Source organism: Hemicordylus capensis, chromosome 5 (genome assembly GCF_027244095.1).
Source record: "Hemicordylus capensis ecotype Gifberg chromosome 5, rHemCap1.1.pri, whole genome shotgun sequence".
Classification (NCBI taxonomy): domain Eukaryota; kingdom Metazoa; phylum Chordata; class Lepidosauria; order Squamata; family Cordylidae; genus Hemicordylus; species Hemicordylus capensis.
Window position 1 is genome coordinate 181,516,366 of NC_069661.1, and position 14,437 is coordinate 181,530,802.

At 39.0% G+C, this 14,437-nt stretch overlaps 1 protein-coding gene across 11 annotated transcripts in view; it reads right to left on the minus strand.

Moving 5' to 3' along the window:
- The window catches only part of SCAF11 (SR-related CTD associated factor 11), a 34,263-nt gene that overhangs the window by 8,983 nt on the left and 10,843 nt on the right, over nt 1-14,437 (minus strand). For 10 of the 11 annotated variants that reach the window (XM_053254146.1, XM_053254145.1, XM_053254150.1 and 7 more), the window contains exons 5-10: nt 10,538-10,629; nt 8,662-8,729; nt 6,896-6,945; nt 2,919-3,025; nt 1,482-1,568; nt 406-509 (exon numbers count right to left, since the gene is read on the minus strand). In XM_053254146.1, coding sequence (XP_053110121.1) covers nt 406-509; nt 1,482-1,568; nt 2,919-3,025; nt 6,896-6,945; nt 8,662-8,729; nt 10,538-10,629 — 508 coding nt within the window. The remainder of the gene's footprint in view (nt 1-405; nt 510-1,481; nt 1,569-2,918; nt 3,026-6,895; nt 6,946-8,661; nt 8,730-10,537; nt 10,630-14,437) is intronic. The other variant, XM_053254148.1, reaches the window with a different exon arrangement.

A 14,437-nucleotide genomic window follows, 5' to 3' on the forward strand; every position in this document is an offset into this window, starting at 1 on the left:
ACATGATATTCAATATACACCCTTCATTTTGGAGGCAGCCATGAAATATTTATTTTCTAATACTAAAGGAAAGCATCCATGTGGGAAACAATAAAACAGGACTCTATTTATGTGGGCCCTACCAAAGGCTGAGCATCTTGCTTTATTTTCCATTGCACTCCATTATAATAAAAACCCCATATCCAAATTACCAGCTAGACACACCTCACATTACTCCACTACATCAATGTGGAAAATTGCTTAAAATATCTGTCTTTAAATAGCAAAATAGCATAAGAGTATAATAATAATAATAATAATAATAATAATAATAGTTCTGTATTTTGTAACAGAATATACTTCTAATGTTTATAGGCAAACATTGCTTTATATAAACTATAAATAAAACTTACAAAAAACAATTACCAAAGTTTTCCAAAGGCGTAGTACTTATTGATAATTGAGTTCCCGCAATAGTGGGAACCAGAAGAAAGGTTTCAGTTTGTGTTTCACAGCACATGGAAGGGAGTCTGTAAAAAAAATCCAGATTAAAAACAAGAGTTAGATGAAGAGAGCTACAGAAAAACACATATGTAATGCTATGCATGAACACATTACATATATTTAAAAAATAATAATGAAAACCACAAGGGAAAGACATTTCTTGGATTTAAGGTTTACCATCTTGTCCAAACACCTTATTTGGACACATCTAAGCATTCTCAAGTGAAGTCTTGGAGTAGGCGAGATATAGTTTTTACTTGCCCAGACAAACAAAACTTCATTCATTCAGTTGGATTGTAAACATCTTTTCTCCCTGTACCCATTCCATGATTGTCCCCAAAGTTCCCTTATTAACCACCTTATGCATTGCATCTCAAAACAAAAACAAGAATGATATAGTCAGCTTTTGGTCCTAAAATTTTAAACACGCCTAAGATGAAAAAGCCTTTAAAAAAAAAAAAAAGCCTTCCTCTGCTAACTGGGTAAAGAGGCACCTTTTACTGTGGTGATTCTCTTTATTTAGCAGGGGGAGAGTAACTGGCCCTATCCACCCCCAGCACAGTACTTCCAGTGACTGCTGCTGGTGTCTATCATGTTTCTTTTTAGAATGTGAGCCCTTTGGGGACAGGGATCCATCTTATTTGTTTGTTATTTCTCTGTGTAAACTGCCTTGAGCCATTTTTGGAAGGGCGGTATAGAAATCGATTTAATAATAACAACTACTACTACTACTACAACTAAACCATGCACTGTTAAAGTTCTATTTATTGAATGTATTAAACACTTCTGTACCAAAGTCCACTTTGGCACAAGGATTTTATTTTGTCTGCCAGTCATATAGTTAATTCAGAAAATATAGTACAGTTTTAAGATGGCAGGAAAAGACAATTAAAATATTTGTTGCTTGTATTTAGATACTTTAACCAGGTAGTGTAATTTAATTGCTGACCCAATACATTTGTTAAAAACAGAACACACATTTTAAACTAGTAGTTTACCTTGCTGCTCTTGCTAGTACAGAACATGACAGCTCCAATTCTCTTCTCTTGTGCTCAATAAGTATATCGATTTTGTCAGTCTCTATACTGAAATAATAATTTTTTAAAACTTAGTGCATTTTAGTGCATGTTTTTACAAGCAGTTATTAAAAAAAATTAAAAGATTAACAAATAGATTCAGGAGACAAGTGGGCTAAAGGACATTACAAGCTTTTAAAGTTTGAAAATGTTGATGGAATTGTCCCATCAAATGTTGATGGAATAATCATTAACATTCAGACAGCATATTTCCAGTATTCAGAACACTTTATTATACAAGTTGCATACTATCTTTCTGCATAGCCCTCAAGGCAGTGTACAGCAAAAACAAGAAGAATATATAGCTACAAAACATACTAAAAGCATCAGTACATAGTACAGCATCAGATAGAACATAGTACAGCATCAGATTCAGAAGCCTCATGTGCCATGAACCTAATAGAAAAGAGCAGACTTTGCAATCCACCTGAAGACTAAAACGGAAGTGTCAGCAGGCTCTCATGGGAGCAGCAGAGTCTGGGTGTCAAGGCTGACAATAGGGAAGAGAACAGAACTTCCTGTGTCAGGCCCAGATATAACAGGGGAACCAGCAGAGGACACACTACTCCACTGCATGTGCCTGCTAACTGCCAGCTTTCCTCATCATCATTGTTGCTGCAAGGAGGTCAGTGCTGGCCTCAAGTATCTCATGGAGACACTTTAGGTTAGCACCCTACTGGCCTCACTATACTTCCTCTTCTGATTTCCTTTTTAAAAGGAAGAGCGGGAGGCTGGAAACTGCCAGGCAAGGTAGGCCTACATGGGAAAAGGAGGTGTGGAGGAGGAAGGATGGGCAAAGAGAAGAAGTGAGGATAGGCAGGCAACTGATCTAGCCTGGAGGCTGAAAAAAGCTGCAATGTGCAGGGGTGGGAGGAAACAGTCCCTTATAATTTCTAAAGTACTGGCAAGTGGGGGAGCCCAATCCACATTCAGTGGCCTGGCCCAAAACCAGTAGTCTCATCTATGTGGTAAGGCAGTGCTTCAGATAGCACTTTAAAGATCATATCAAACACCCTGAATTGTAATTACATTACATTCTCAGTAACCTTACAACAGCACTAGGGTCCATAAAATCCCCATTCAGCAGCCATATGGTTCAGGCAAGTATAGTGGCTTGCCTAAAATACGAGAGTTTGTAGCAGAGGTGAAGTTTGAACATGGAATTTCCAAAAGTCAACGCACTAAGCTGTTAAGTTCCACTGGAAAAGACATGAACAAACCAGAGTTTTCTTTTTAATTTCCAATCAAGACATTCCTGGCACCTGAGACATGGTGGCTTCTCCATGAGAAAAACCAACAATATATCTCAAGTCAAGGAACCATAACACACCACTCAAGGAACAATAGATTCATACTGACCAGTAATTTCGATAACTAGGCGATTCTCCAGTGAAACTGCTACTTGAAGAAAATCTATCATATATATTACTTCTGAAAAATCTGTTTGAGCAGGTCTGTCTTCTGGGCTACAAAAAAAAGTTCTAAATTTAACACAATATATAATTCACCATTAACTGAAAGTTATTTCTTTATTTCACAACAAAGATGTAGAAAAAGCACACATGGTAGCCATCTCAACTCTGTCTTGGGACTAAGACCGAAGAGACCCAAGTTCAAATCCCCATTCAGCCATGACACTCACTCGGTGACTCTAGGCAAGTCATGTATCTCTCAGCCTAATCTACCTCACAGGGATGTTGTGAGGAAAAACATAACCATGCTATTGGTTATGGGCTCCTTGGAGGAAGCATGGGATATAAATGTAATAAATAAATAAAACATAGACCTCAATTGATATTTATAATGGAGTATTTTTATAATGAAGTATATTGATCCTTGTTTTTTTGCAGGGCTACATGCTGAATTACTCATTTTTTTCATGTAAACACATTTTTAATTCCATTAAAACTATTATACAGATCTACATTAATACTGTACTTTTGTTTCCAGTAACCAATACAGAGATGCTAACTTTCTGTTTGTTGCTTTCCATCTCTTAGCTGCTCAGTTTAGATAGTTGTGCTAAAAGCCAGACTTCGATGATCTCTCAATTCTCACAGTGGTTATCAAATTGAAAATTAAGGAATAAATCACTTTTGGAATAAACTGAATTACAATTCCAAGCGCTACAACTGTAGGATTTAGCTGTAATTCATTTAACAGTGTTCACAAATGTTCACCCAAAATGCCTGTATAATAGGGCATGTCCATGATCTAACACACTTAGAAAAAGAAAGCTATCTTATTGCTTGTTCGCTTATTGCTTGTTCTTGAATAGACCCTATTAACTGCATTTGGTGCTACACACCAGCAGTATCATATCTTACAATGATTTAAAGTTTATACAAATACATTCTAACGCTCCCTCTAGTGTTTCTCAGTATCAGTAGTTACTGAGCTTATCTTTTCCCAATTAAAAAATAATTATTTTCAATAATTAGGTCTGATGCAAACCCTTTATCTGATATTGGTTTATTTAGAATATTTATACAGCGCCCCAAACTTCCATCTCTGGATGGTTTACAGCAACATAAACAAATTAAAGCAGAAATTAAAACCTTAAAACAATTTAAAACCACAAATCTAGTTAAAAAGCTTGGATGAACAAATGTGTCTTTAAATTCTTTTTTAAAGCTGTCAGAGATGGGGAGGCTTTTATTTATGCTTGGGATGGAGAAAGTATCATCTTTTTAAGCTTATCAAAAGCAAGTAAGAAATCAAAGAATTTTAGAGTTGAAAGACACCTTCTTTATAGCATGTCTGAGAGATGGCTGTCCTGCCTCTGCTTAAGAACCTCTAGAGAAGAAGAGCCTACCACTGCACAACACAGACTGTTCCACTAATAGCTCTAACAGTTAGGAAAATTCACACTGTTGGGCAACTGCAAGCATGTCTGAGAAAGAGCGACAGCAGTGTGGAGCACCAGTTCCAGACTTAGTGCAACTAGCTAGCACAACAGTTTTGCACTAGCCCAGGGTCCTCCTGCAAGCACGCCATTGCTCTGGATGTCAGCCAGGATTCCAAGTGAGTAACAGTGAAACTATACGAGTGCAGTATAGAGGTGCAATACAGTATATTGGAACGATTAGGTCTTGTGATCCGAATACTATACCTCTGTTAATGCAGCTCAAGAGTTCATTGGCAGCTTTTAAACAGCTGTGTCACATTGCTGGCTCATGTTCAATCCGAGGCCCATTGAGACACCTATATCCTTTTCACTTGAACTGCTGCCAAGCCAGGTCTCCCCCACCCTATACTTGTGCATGTAGTTTCCCTACTTATACGCAGAACTTTACATTTGAATACTGTGGCTCTTCCAAGAAGTGTTATTTTTAAGTTGTCAGATATGTTTGAGGAAATCAAGTAACACCTTCACTGCCAGTTGATGATCAACAAAGTCTGGTCAGGTTCCACTGCCCTGACCCTGGACTAGTCATCCTGTTGAGATAATCCATTAAGTGGATTCAGGTTTGTACTATTATCCTGGACCTATTCATCAGCTGAGCTATACTCCTCCCATCACCTTGGGTCTGAACACAACTGCCACCCCAGTAAGGACATACTGATATGTCCTTACTGATGTGCATGAACGGTTCAGGCAGCTGGGAGCAGGGTGGGGAGCAGTGCCCTTAAAAATCAGGCAAGCAGCTCCTTACCTGTTCATCTACCACCCTGCCACTTTTCTGGCACCAGTGTCCAATCTCCAAAAGGCCGTGTGGGTCTGTGGCACTGTTCCATGCAGCTTCTGGGTGGTGTCGAAATGCGGAGGCTGCAGGAAACAGCACCACAGCCCTGCATAGCTTTATGGAGAGCAGACACAGCCACCTGAAAAGCAGTGGGGCAGCAGACAAGCAGGTAAGGGTCTGCTTATTACCTGCTTTTTAAGGGAACCGCTCCCCACCCTACCATACTGGTTCGAACACTGGCACCCGAGCCAGTTCAGGACTTCCCAGAGGTGCTGAACCAGCTCGTGCACATCCCCACCAGTGAGCACTAAGATGCAGTAAGTCTTAGCTTAAAACTGGTTTATGTCAACTTTCTTCCAAGCTACTATTTGGAAATGCAGCCAATATTATTCAACGTTATTGAAGAACTTGCCTTTCTTCCTGTTATTATGCTCTAAGCTTGATTTTTTTAAATTGCCTTTTTCAGGAATGTGAGGTGGACATTTTTTTCATTGAAAATTTTCCATTTTTAAATTTCTACTTGGCTGCTTGAAATGCTTTAGAAATACAGTGAGGGGAAATTAATATGTTGAAGGTGGTGTTTTTTTTAACTGTATGGAATGAGCCAAACAACATGCCAAATAAGATCACAATCTATTTAGGGCATTAAGAAAGTCTGTATAGTAATTTAAGAAAAAAAATAATGCAAACTTTGTGTAAATGAAGTGAAAATTTATTTGGGAAAATTTTTCAAGTTCAAAAATTTCTGGAAAACCCACCTATCTGACCTTTTTGCAACAAGTCTCCTCTGCTATTCAAGCACTCACTTATTTGCCAACTTCAAGGACTGAACTTTTTTTGTCATTTACTCACATAGGTAATCTCCTGTCATATTCTTCCACTTTAGCGCTGTAAGTGAAAGCCCAAACCTGCTAAAGGCTTTGTTGTGATCTAACCATATTGCACAGGACTAGAGTCACTTGGAAATTTAGCTGCTTTGAATTGAAACAAACATTCCTTGGTGTTTCTAAACTACTAAGCTTTCCAATGCCAGAGGAACAGATTAGTTGCTCTATGATTTGTTAATAGTTCTCCTGCAAAAACTAGTATTTATCTTAATGTGATTGTAACTATAAAGGGGATAGTTAGCTATCATCAGCTGTAAATTCTGATAGCTCAACTCACTGGCCCTACAGAACTTTAGTGCTCCGATACAGACACAGAACTCTCCTCAAACCACCCCGCTAAAAACTGGAAAATATGCCACTGTTAACAAGTCAACTTTTAAACAGATTTAATCTAATTATTATTTAAATATCCACGAAGTGACAAAGACATCAAGGGTTATTTGGAAACATTATTTGTGTCAGTTTGTTACATCTGCTGTTCTTCATTTTAAATAGAGTGAAAATTCCCCCACAATTGCTTTGAAAACTGCTTCCTTGGAACAACACAGATTCTGTAAATGTATAATGGATGTTCATATAGCTAAATTTCAAAAGAATTCCAGGATAAATGTGAATGCTAGCTTAAAAGTAAGCAAAACACCAAAACAGTATCATAATTGTATAGTAGAAAGAAAACCACACATTTATACACATCTAAACCTATTCTAAGAAGGTGCTTTCTTGAAATCATTGTCATTTATAAAGAGTAACAGGCTGAACAAACCTTGTTTTTCTTCAGGGAAACAGAATTTTTATCTTCCACATTTGAAGAATCTATATAATTAAAATATGCAAAAATCTCACTTCAAGCTGATATTCATGAGCATCAAGTCAGTTATAGTTAATTTTATACATTTTTGCAGATATTTTACTAATGCAAAAGCTAAAAGCAGAAAAGCATGCAATTCTTGAAGGAAACAAAATCTGATAATCACTAGAATGCACACAAGTTATTTAAAAGAACACACAATGTATTTGCTCTTTAATCAGTATACAGTGAATCACAATGAAGGCCACAATTTAGTAAGCTATACAACTAGCTCTGTACATTCAGAGGGACTTTCCTATCCTCACCACACTTCTGGCATATTGTGCATCTGTTGCAGGATCATCAAGAAAAACATATACAGGAAAACCTCAGTATTTGCAGGCATTCCGTTCCCCGACATTGCTGTGGATAAGGAATCCACGAATACCAGGTCATTAGAGCCAATGCAATAGCAGGGGTTAGGTTCCTGGAGGCTTGGAAACCAGTAAACACAGGCCAAAAGTGGGGGGGGGGGCGCAAAATAATGTTCCCTACCATGGTCTTCAGCAATGCCCAAGAGTGCCAAAATCTGTTTCTCTCTCTTGAAAAAAATCACAATTTTTGGACTTAAAATTAAATAAGCCCCAAAATGGCAGCCAGAAATGACCTCCATGGTCATATCCACAGATATGTGGATTTAAGCCTTTTTTGGATGGTGCCAATTACCTGACTGCGGATACATGAAACCACAAGTGCTGGATTAACGAGGGCCTCCTGGATTTTTATTTTTATTTTATTTAATAGTGCTTCAGGACCAAAAGTATTTTAGAATCTGTATTTTAGTAAAGAACCTTGGGACACCTTAAAAACTAACCAATGTATTGCAGCATACATGTTTGCAGACTAGAGTCAATTTCATCAGATGCATCCCATTAGATTCTTCACTCTTGCTGCAGCAAAGTAATACAGCTAACTCTCTGTAAAGTTGTTATATGACTATGTAGTTCATCATTACATGAGTGACAAGCCAAGGACACTATACCAAGTGAGATTTTGGTCAAGATCTAAAGGACTACATGGGATGCTTCCATGTACAAAGGAAAGTTCATGAAACCCCAGTCTGAAGAGCTCCCCCATTCACCACACAAGTTGTTCCCAAAACTCAAGGAAACATTGTGACACAATGCAAAGTGCTACAGTCAAGCGAAAAGAAAATCCAGCAACAAAGTGTGTTCTGGTATACAGAACAGAACACTTGCACAGGCCCAAGAAGCTATTGGAACTGACAGATGTATGACATGAAGCTTGATCCTGCTTCAATGAGAGAGGAAACTCTGGTGTGCACACAGAAGGCTTGTGCATCAAGGTTCATCAATTCACTTCAAAAGCATGTGCCACCTCTGTTTGCACAGAGATGCCTCCAACATTAACTACTGGAAGAAGCCTATATTTGAACACAGGATCTCTCTCTGAATGCCAGAAGTCCTGTAGCTCTCTAGATGGAAGCATTTATTTTGATTTATTGTGACTTCCTGCCCCGCATCACTCCAAAATGAGCCTTTATAGAGTTTCTTGAGCTGCTGAATTCAACTCAGAGATGACATGTAATCTGATAGATCAGCCCAAAGGTATTTAATTTGATAGAAATGTGCCATATCTCAAAATACATCCAACACACTAGTAATATGACTTTTTTTAAATTCCAAAGGGAAACCAAGGCAATGACAAAATCACAAGCTTACTGTGTTTTTGGTTCCAGCTTTTACAGAAGATTGCCCTTAAAGGTCTCCTGCCTGTGTTTTCCTGTCTTCTGAAACAATAATTATCAGTTACTTGCAATAAAAAAAAGTTTTGTGTGCACTAATGACAGAACAGGGCCCCATGTGGGAATAAAACCAATAAGTATCCTAGAGCATATCATCTAATGATTACACCTAGGACATTAAGTATTTGAAAATATATGGCCTTTTCATTTAACTCTCAGTATCCTAGAGCATATCATCTAATGATTACACCTAGGACATTAAGTATTTGAAAATATATGGCCTTTTCATTTAACTCTCAGTTTAAATCAGAATGAATCGTGCCCTGTTTGGGGAAAAAACACACCTCATAAAACGTTGTCTTCAGTGTTCTGCAACTCCATGTTCCAGGTCAGAATCTACCTTAAAGTTAAGTGCTCTGGTGTGTTTCATGCACCGCACTCTCATATTATTACTTAAAATGGCATTTTTTACTAATACAGATATTGCTGTATGGACAACTGATTGCATTGCATGGAAAATGAAACCACTATGCACTTACATCGCTAGGGTCCCCACAAAATGCTGCTGTAATACTGTAATCACTCTGTGCCCACAGATGCTTAGACCAGCATCTGTTCCTTCCATGTTTTGTTGGAGAGAATAGAAGCCGAACACAAAAGATCTTTTCTAGATTTGTAGCAAATCAAATGCTCACTCTTTCCAATATCTCTACAAATAGTTTGGGGTAAGAAGTACCCCAAAGATAATACAAATGTACTGTATCATTTAGGCTTTGGGATAACAAATTTCCCAAGTTATCCAAATACTTTAAAAACCTGGGGGTTGGATTATGTGGGACACCAACCACACAATTAAAAACTGGAATGATCATGATCCGGTCTAAGCAAGACAAAAAGTGATTACAGTATTATGACAGCACTTATGAGCTCTCTTTCCACAGCAGCCTCATCACTACATCTTTGGCACTGCATTTGAAGTTGTGCAGCACCTCTGGTGGGTCCCTTGTCTCAACAGAAGGCTAGGCAGAATGTAGCCTGCAATTTTGAATGATATTATGGGAGTGGTGTATGAAACACTACAAGACACTTAACCTCATTAAGGTTGATCTAGACCTGGAACATGGAGTTGCAGAACACTGGCTGACATATAGAGCAAGGGTGTACTGACGCAGCAGGAGAGCGCTTAAAACTTCCCAGCTAACTACACTAGTGCAGCAGGAAGCAACAATTTTCAACATTCTCCCCTGCTCTGGAAGCCCTGTGTGTCACCCGAAAATATGTCCCTGAAGGTTGCTCAGCCCTCAGGGACATATTTTCAGGTGGCACAGAGGGCTTTGAGGGAAGGGAGAGCATCAACATTTACTGCTTCCCCACAGCACCGGTGCAGTTAATTGAGAAGTTCTCTTAGGCTGCCCTGGTTCATCCATGCTCTGTGTGTCAGCCAATGAATACAAAGTCCTCTACCCTGACCTTGCTTTCTCAACTGGGGTATGATCCACCCTGATTTCCACCAAGGGTTAAAAAAAGCATTGCTCCTTGTTTCCAGAGAACAATATGAGGATCCCTCTAGTATTTACCACAAAGAGGCTACAGCAACCCAGAATAAGCTTGATAAACAAAGCATCCAGTTGATAAATATATCAAGTTACAAGACCACGTCCGACTGATATTTATGCAAAGAACTAGGTATAACATGAATAGTACAGGAGAGCGTTGCCTTACTAAATAGGCAGAAGATAGTACTTTACATTTCGTATGTACAAACACAGGCAAAGATAGAAAACATTTCAGATATGAAACTGGACTTTTCTTAATATATTGTAAACACACATTTTACAGCATGTATTACTAACCTTATGCAGTTTTTCATATTCATAGGGCAATGCTTGCTCTTATTATAGCTAAGTAGGTCATCTGCTTTGCTTACTTGTTGCTTTATCTGAACCTGCAAGGAATATTAATATTGTAATTAGTACACCAGTTATCCAAGTGATTTGCTCCAATATTTGTTATCTAAAATCAAGTCATATGACTAAAGCTACAAGATTTTTTAATGTACATACATGATTTATAAACATCAACACAGATTCATAACATCATTGCACTTGATTCCAAAGGAACTTTGTGTGGTAATCTTTTAGCATAGCTTAGATGGTTAACTGCAGAAAAGCAAAACACCACACACCTCTCAGTGCTGTCTGTATAAAGAGGCTCCACCCAATCTTAGTTATAAAGACACCACACAATTGATCAGGTCTCATGATTTACCATGTAAAAATCCGCCCCACTCCTCCACAAAAAAGCTACAGGAATCTCAAAGTGTTTTTCTTAATTTATCCAAAAAAAAAGTGAAGGAAAAAATTTAATAACGAAGTCAAGAATATAATCCAGTTGGCCTATGCAGCCTTTCAACCTGAAGCATTGCTATGCTTATAGGAGCTTCTTGCTGTCAACCTCTCCTCCCTGTCAGCACAGGTACAGCTGCACTTGGAAGACAACTGCATGTGCCTAGCAGTGGCCCACACTGCATCGTGTGAACATTATTTAAAGGGTGTTCTGTGTCCAACTTGAAACGGACTGTTTTGAGTCAAAACGTTCTGCTCATCCCTAAACTTGTACTGTGATCATCTTGCCTAATGTCAGATTAAACAGTCAAATAAGTTGCCCTGCATTGCATTTTGCAAGAAAACAAAAGAGTTTTAAGGCTATTATACTTCTCTTCACAAAAGACCCTTTACTGTGCAAAAGTCTTTTGTAGAAAGTTGGTATTAAAATCAATTAAAAATGTTTCAGAGTACACACCATCATCAGTTTCCAGTCAAGCACAGAAAAATAATCTTTTTCTGTGCTTGACTGGAAACTGATGATGGCATGTACTCTGAAATGTTAATTGATTTACACCAACTTTCTACAAAAGACTTTTGCATAATAAAGGGTCTTTTGTGAAGAGAACTGAAGTGTCAATATGCATATTGCATTACCGACTTATATCAACTTATATTAAGGCTACTAATTAAATATGTATTTTTACACAGGTGACTTTTATTGCAATTAGGAAATATAACACTATAAAATTATCACTAGCAAATGTGTCACATTATGTCCTGCATATATTCTTATAACTTTAACACAGAGAGTTGTAGACATGCCACGCATGAAGCATAACAGAATTAGAACAATAAGGAGGCAAAATCAATACAACCATTAAAATCAATCAATATCTTTATTTTGGTCTTTGAACAGCAGAAACAACATATAAACTATGAAACTAAGCTATAAGCTGTGGAAACAGTAACTATAGAGTTGCATGACAAAAACTCTAAACTTATTGTAGGACTAAAATTTATGAAAATCTATAAAAACTATAAAAAGGTATAGAATTAGGACAATAACTTAGCTATAATAAAATATAAGAATAATAAACTGCCTAAAAATTAAGAAGATAAGCTGAAACAGTAAAAGCTATAAGGCTGAGTAACTGAGTGTAAGGCAACAGTACAGGTATGAGTGGTGTCGGGGCCGATTATTTTTTACATTTTATATCCTGCAATTCCTCCAAGGAGCTCAGAGCGGTGTACTACATACTTAAGTTTCTCCTCACAACAACCCTGTGAAGTAGGTTAAGCTGAGAGAGAAGTGACCGGCCCAGAGTCACCCAGCAAGTGTCATGGCTGAATGGGGATTTGAACTCAGGTCTCCGCGTTCCTAGTCCAGCACTCTAACCACAAAATGTTTTGATGTTAAAAGATTTGAACTTGAAACGGGCCATTCTGAGTGTTTCAAGTTCGAAACAAAACACCCTCAAATCAGGGTTTCTTAACCTTGGGCCCCCAGATGTTATTGGACTACAACTTCCATCACCCCCAGACATGGCCTTTGTGGCTGAGGATGATGGGAGCTGTAGTCCAACAACATCTGGGGGTTCAAGGTTAAGAAACTCTGCTCTAAATAAAGAGCCTATTTCTAGCTTAGAACAGAAAAACCCTGTTTTGATTGAAACGTTTCAAACACCATTTTGGAAGCCTGCTTTCCACTTGCTGATTGGTTTTCTGGCACGCTTGTGATTGGCTTGCAATCTCCTTAATTCTTGGTTAGCTTGTTTTCATAAAAATTGAGTTGTCATTGGCAACTGTGCCCGAATTGGCTGGGGAGGGGGGGGAGAGGAGGGCGGGGACAGAAAAAAAGGAAATTTCAAAATGTATTCAAAGGAACTGGGAGGGAGAAAAGCTGAACTTCAGCTGAACTAGCTGAACTAATGGCTATGCTTGCTGCTAAGAGTGCTGCTGTGGCAGCTGTTGCAACACTAGGAACATAAGGAGCCAATTGTGTGTGAGAGCGCAACTTGTGCCAATGATGTTACTGCAGTACAGGCAATGTGGCTGGAAGTGGATTCTGGGTCAGTGATTCTTTTTTGGCCATTTTTAAACTGTAAAGAAATGGGTAAGCAGGCTATTTTTAACGCATCTTTAACCTTTCTCCTAAATCCCCATTGGCTCCTATGGAGGTTTGGGGGAAAAGATTAAAAAATTGTTTTAAATCGCCTGCATGCCTATATCTTTTGTGGGTTGGATGGTAGGTAGCATGCATCATGCCCTACCACACAACCAACTTTGGTGTCCCTAGGAGCATAGGGAACAGTGGGGTGCTTCTGGTTTCCCCATTGTTCCCAATGGCCAAAAAACCCCTTGAAACGTTTCAAGCTGGTTAGACCGCTGTTCCGATGAAATGTTTCGGGGATCTGCATTTCACTTTGACCTCGGGGGGGTGGGCAGAATCCATTTCATGCACATCTCTACTGATTAATTCTTGCTGGCAGGCAGATCCTGACTAATTTTGCATGCTGTCTTGCAGAGCTTAGCAATATTATGCATTATGAAAGGGCTACAGTCAGAAAGTAGTATGGAGATGTAGCATTGGCTGTGTGGCTTGGCAACCTAATAAGTAGTGGGAAAATAAAGGTATTGCTGATGTCTCTATAAAATAGGCAATGAAGGAGGGCATGCTCAGTGGTTTCAACTTCCCTGGAATCACAGGGGCACAGATGTTCCAAGAAGGGGATCTTCCTGTATCTCCCATCTAACACAGCCAAAGGGAGGGCACCACAGCAAGCCAAGGTGAAGGACCTTCTGTAGTTAGGGCTTCTAGCTGCATAAGACATACAGTAGGTGTTGCTATGTATCTTAGACTTTCAGCAGTATGGAAGTTTGGAACCCTGCCTGTCAGTTTGGTGCTCTGCATCCATTATGCGTCGTTTAAAGAGTGTACTTGCATGATCATCATCCATCGAAAGTAAGTGGGAAGGGGAGAGTCCAAGTGATGATATTTTCACCAACAGAGTTCATTACCACGTGGATGGGTAGCTATCCTGCAGCATTAGGCGGCCCAGGCCCATTGGGAAGTTTGACAGTCTTAACCAGTAATTGGGCATTGTCAGCCATACTCTGGCCTTCACTTTCACAAGGCCTGCCTCCAGTCATTGACCAGCGTTAGAGACACAACAGGGCACTTTAAATACTACTCTTGGAAATCTGGACAGGAAAAGCTTCAGAGAGGCAAAGTTGGAAAAGGGGCCTAGCTGAAGGCCATAGAGGAATTGTACCAGCAACTTAGCTTTAAATAGTTTAAGGGCTGCAGACATGTAATGGCCACCTCTTGTACGAAAGAATTTTAAGATGGCAGCAACATTCCTCTAGTCGTTTTGTGCAACATGGCTGCCATGAGCCTTCCTGGTACCAGAGGCATGAAAAACCACC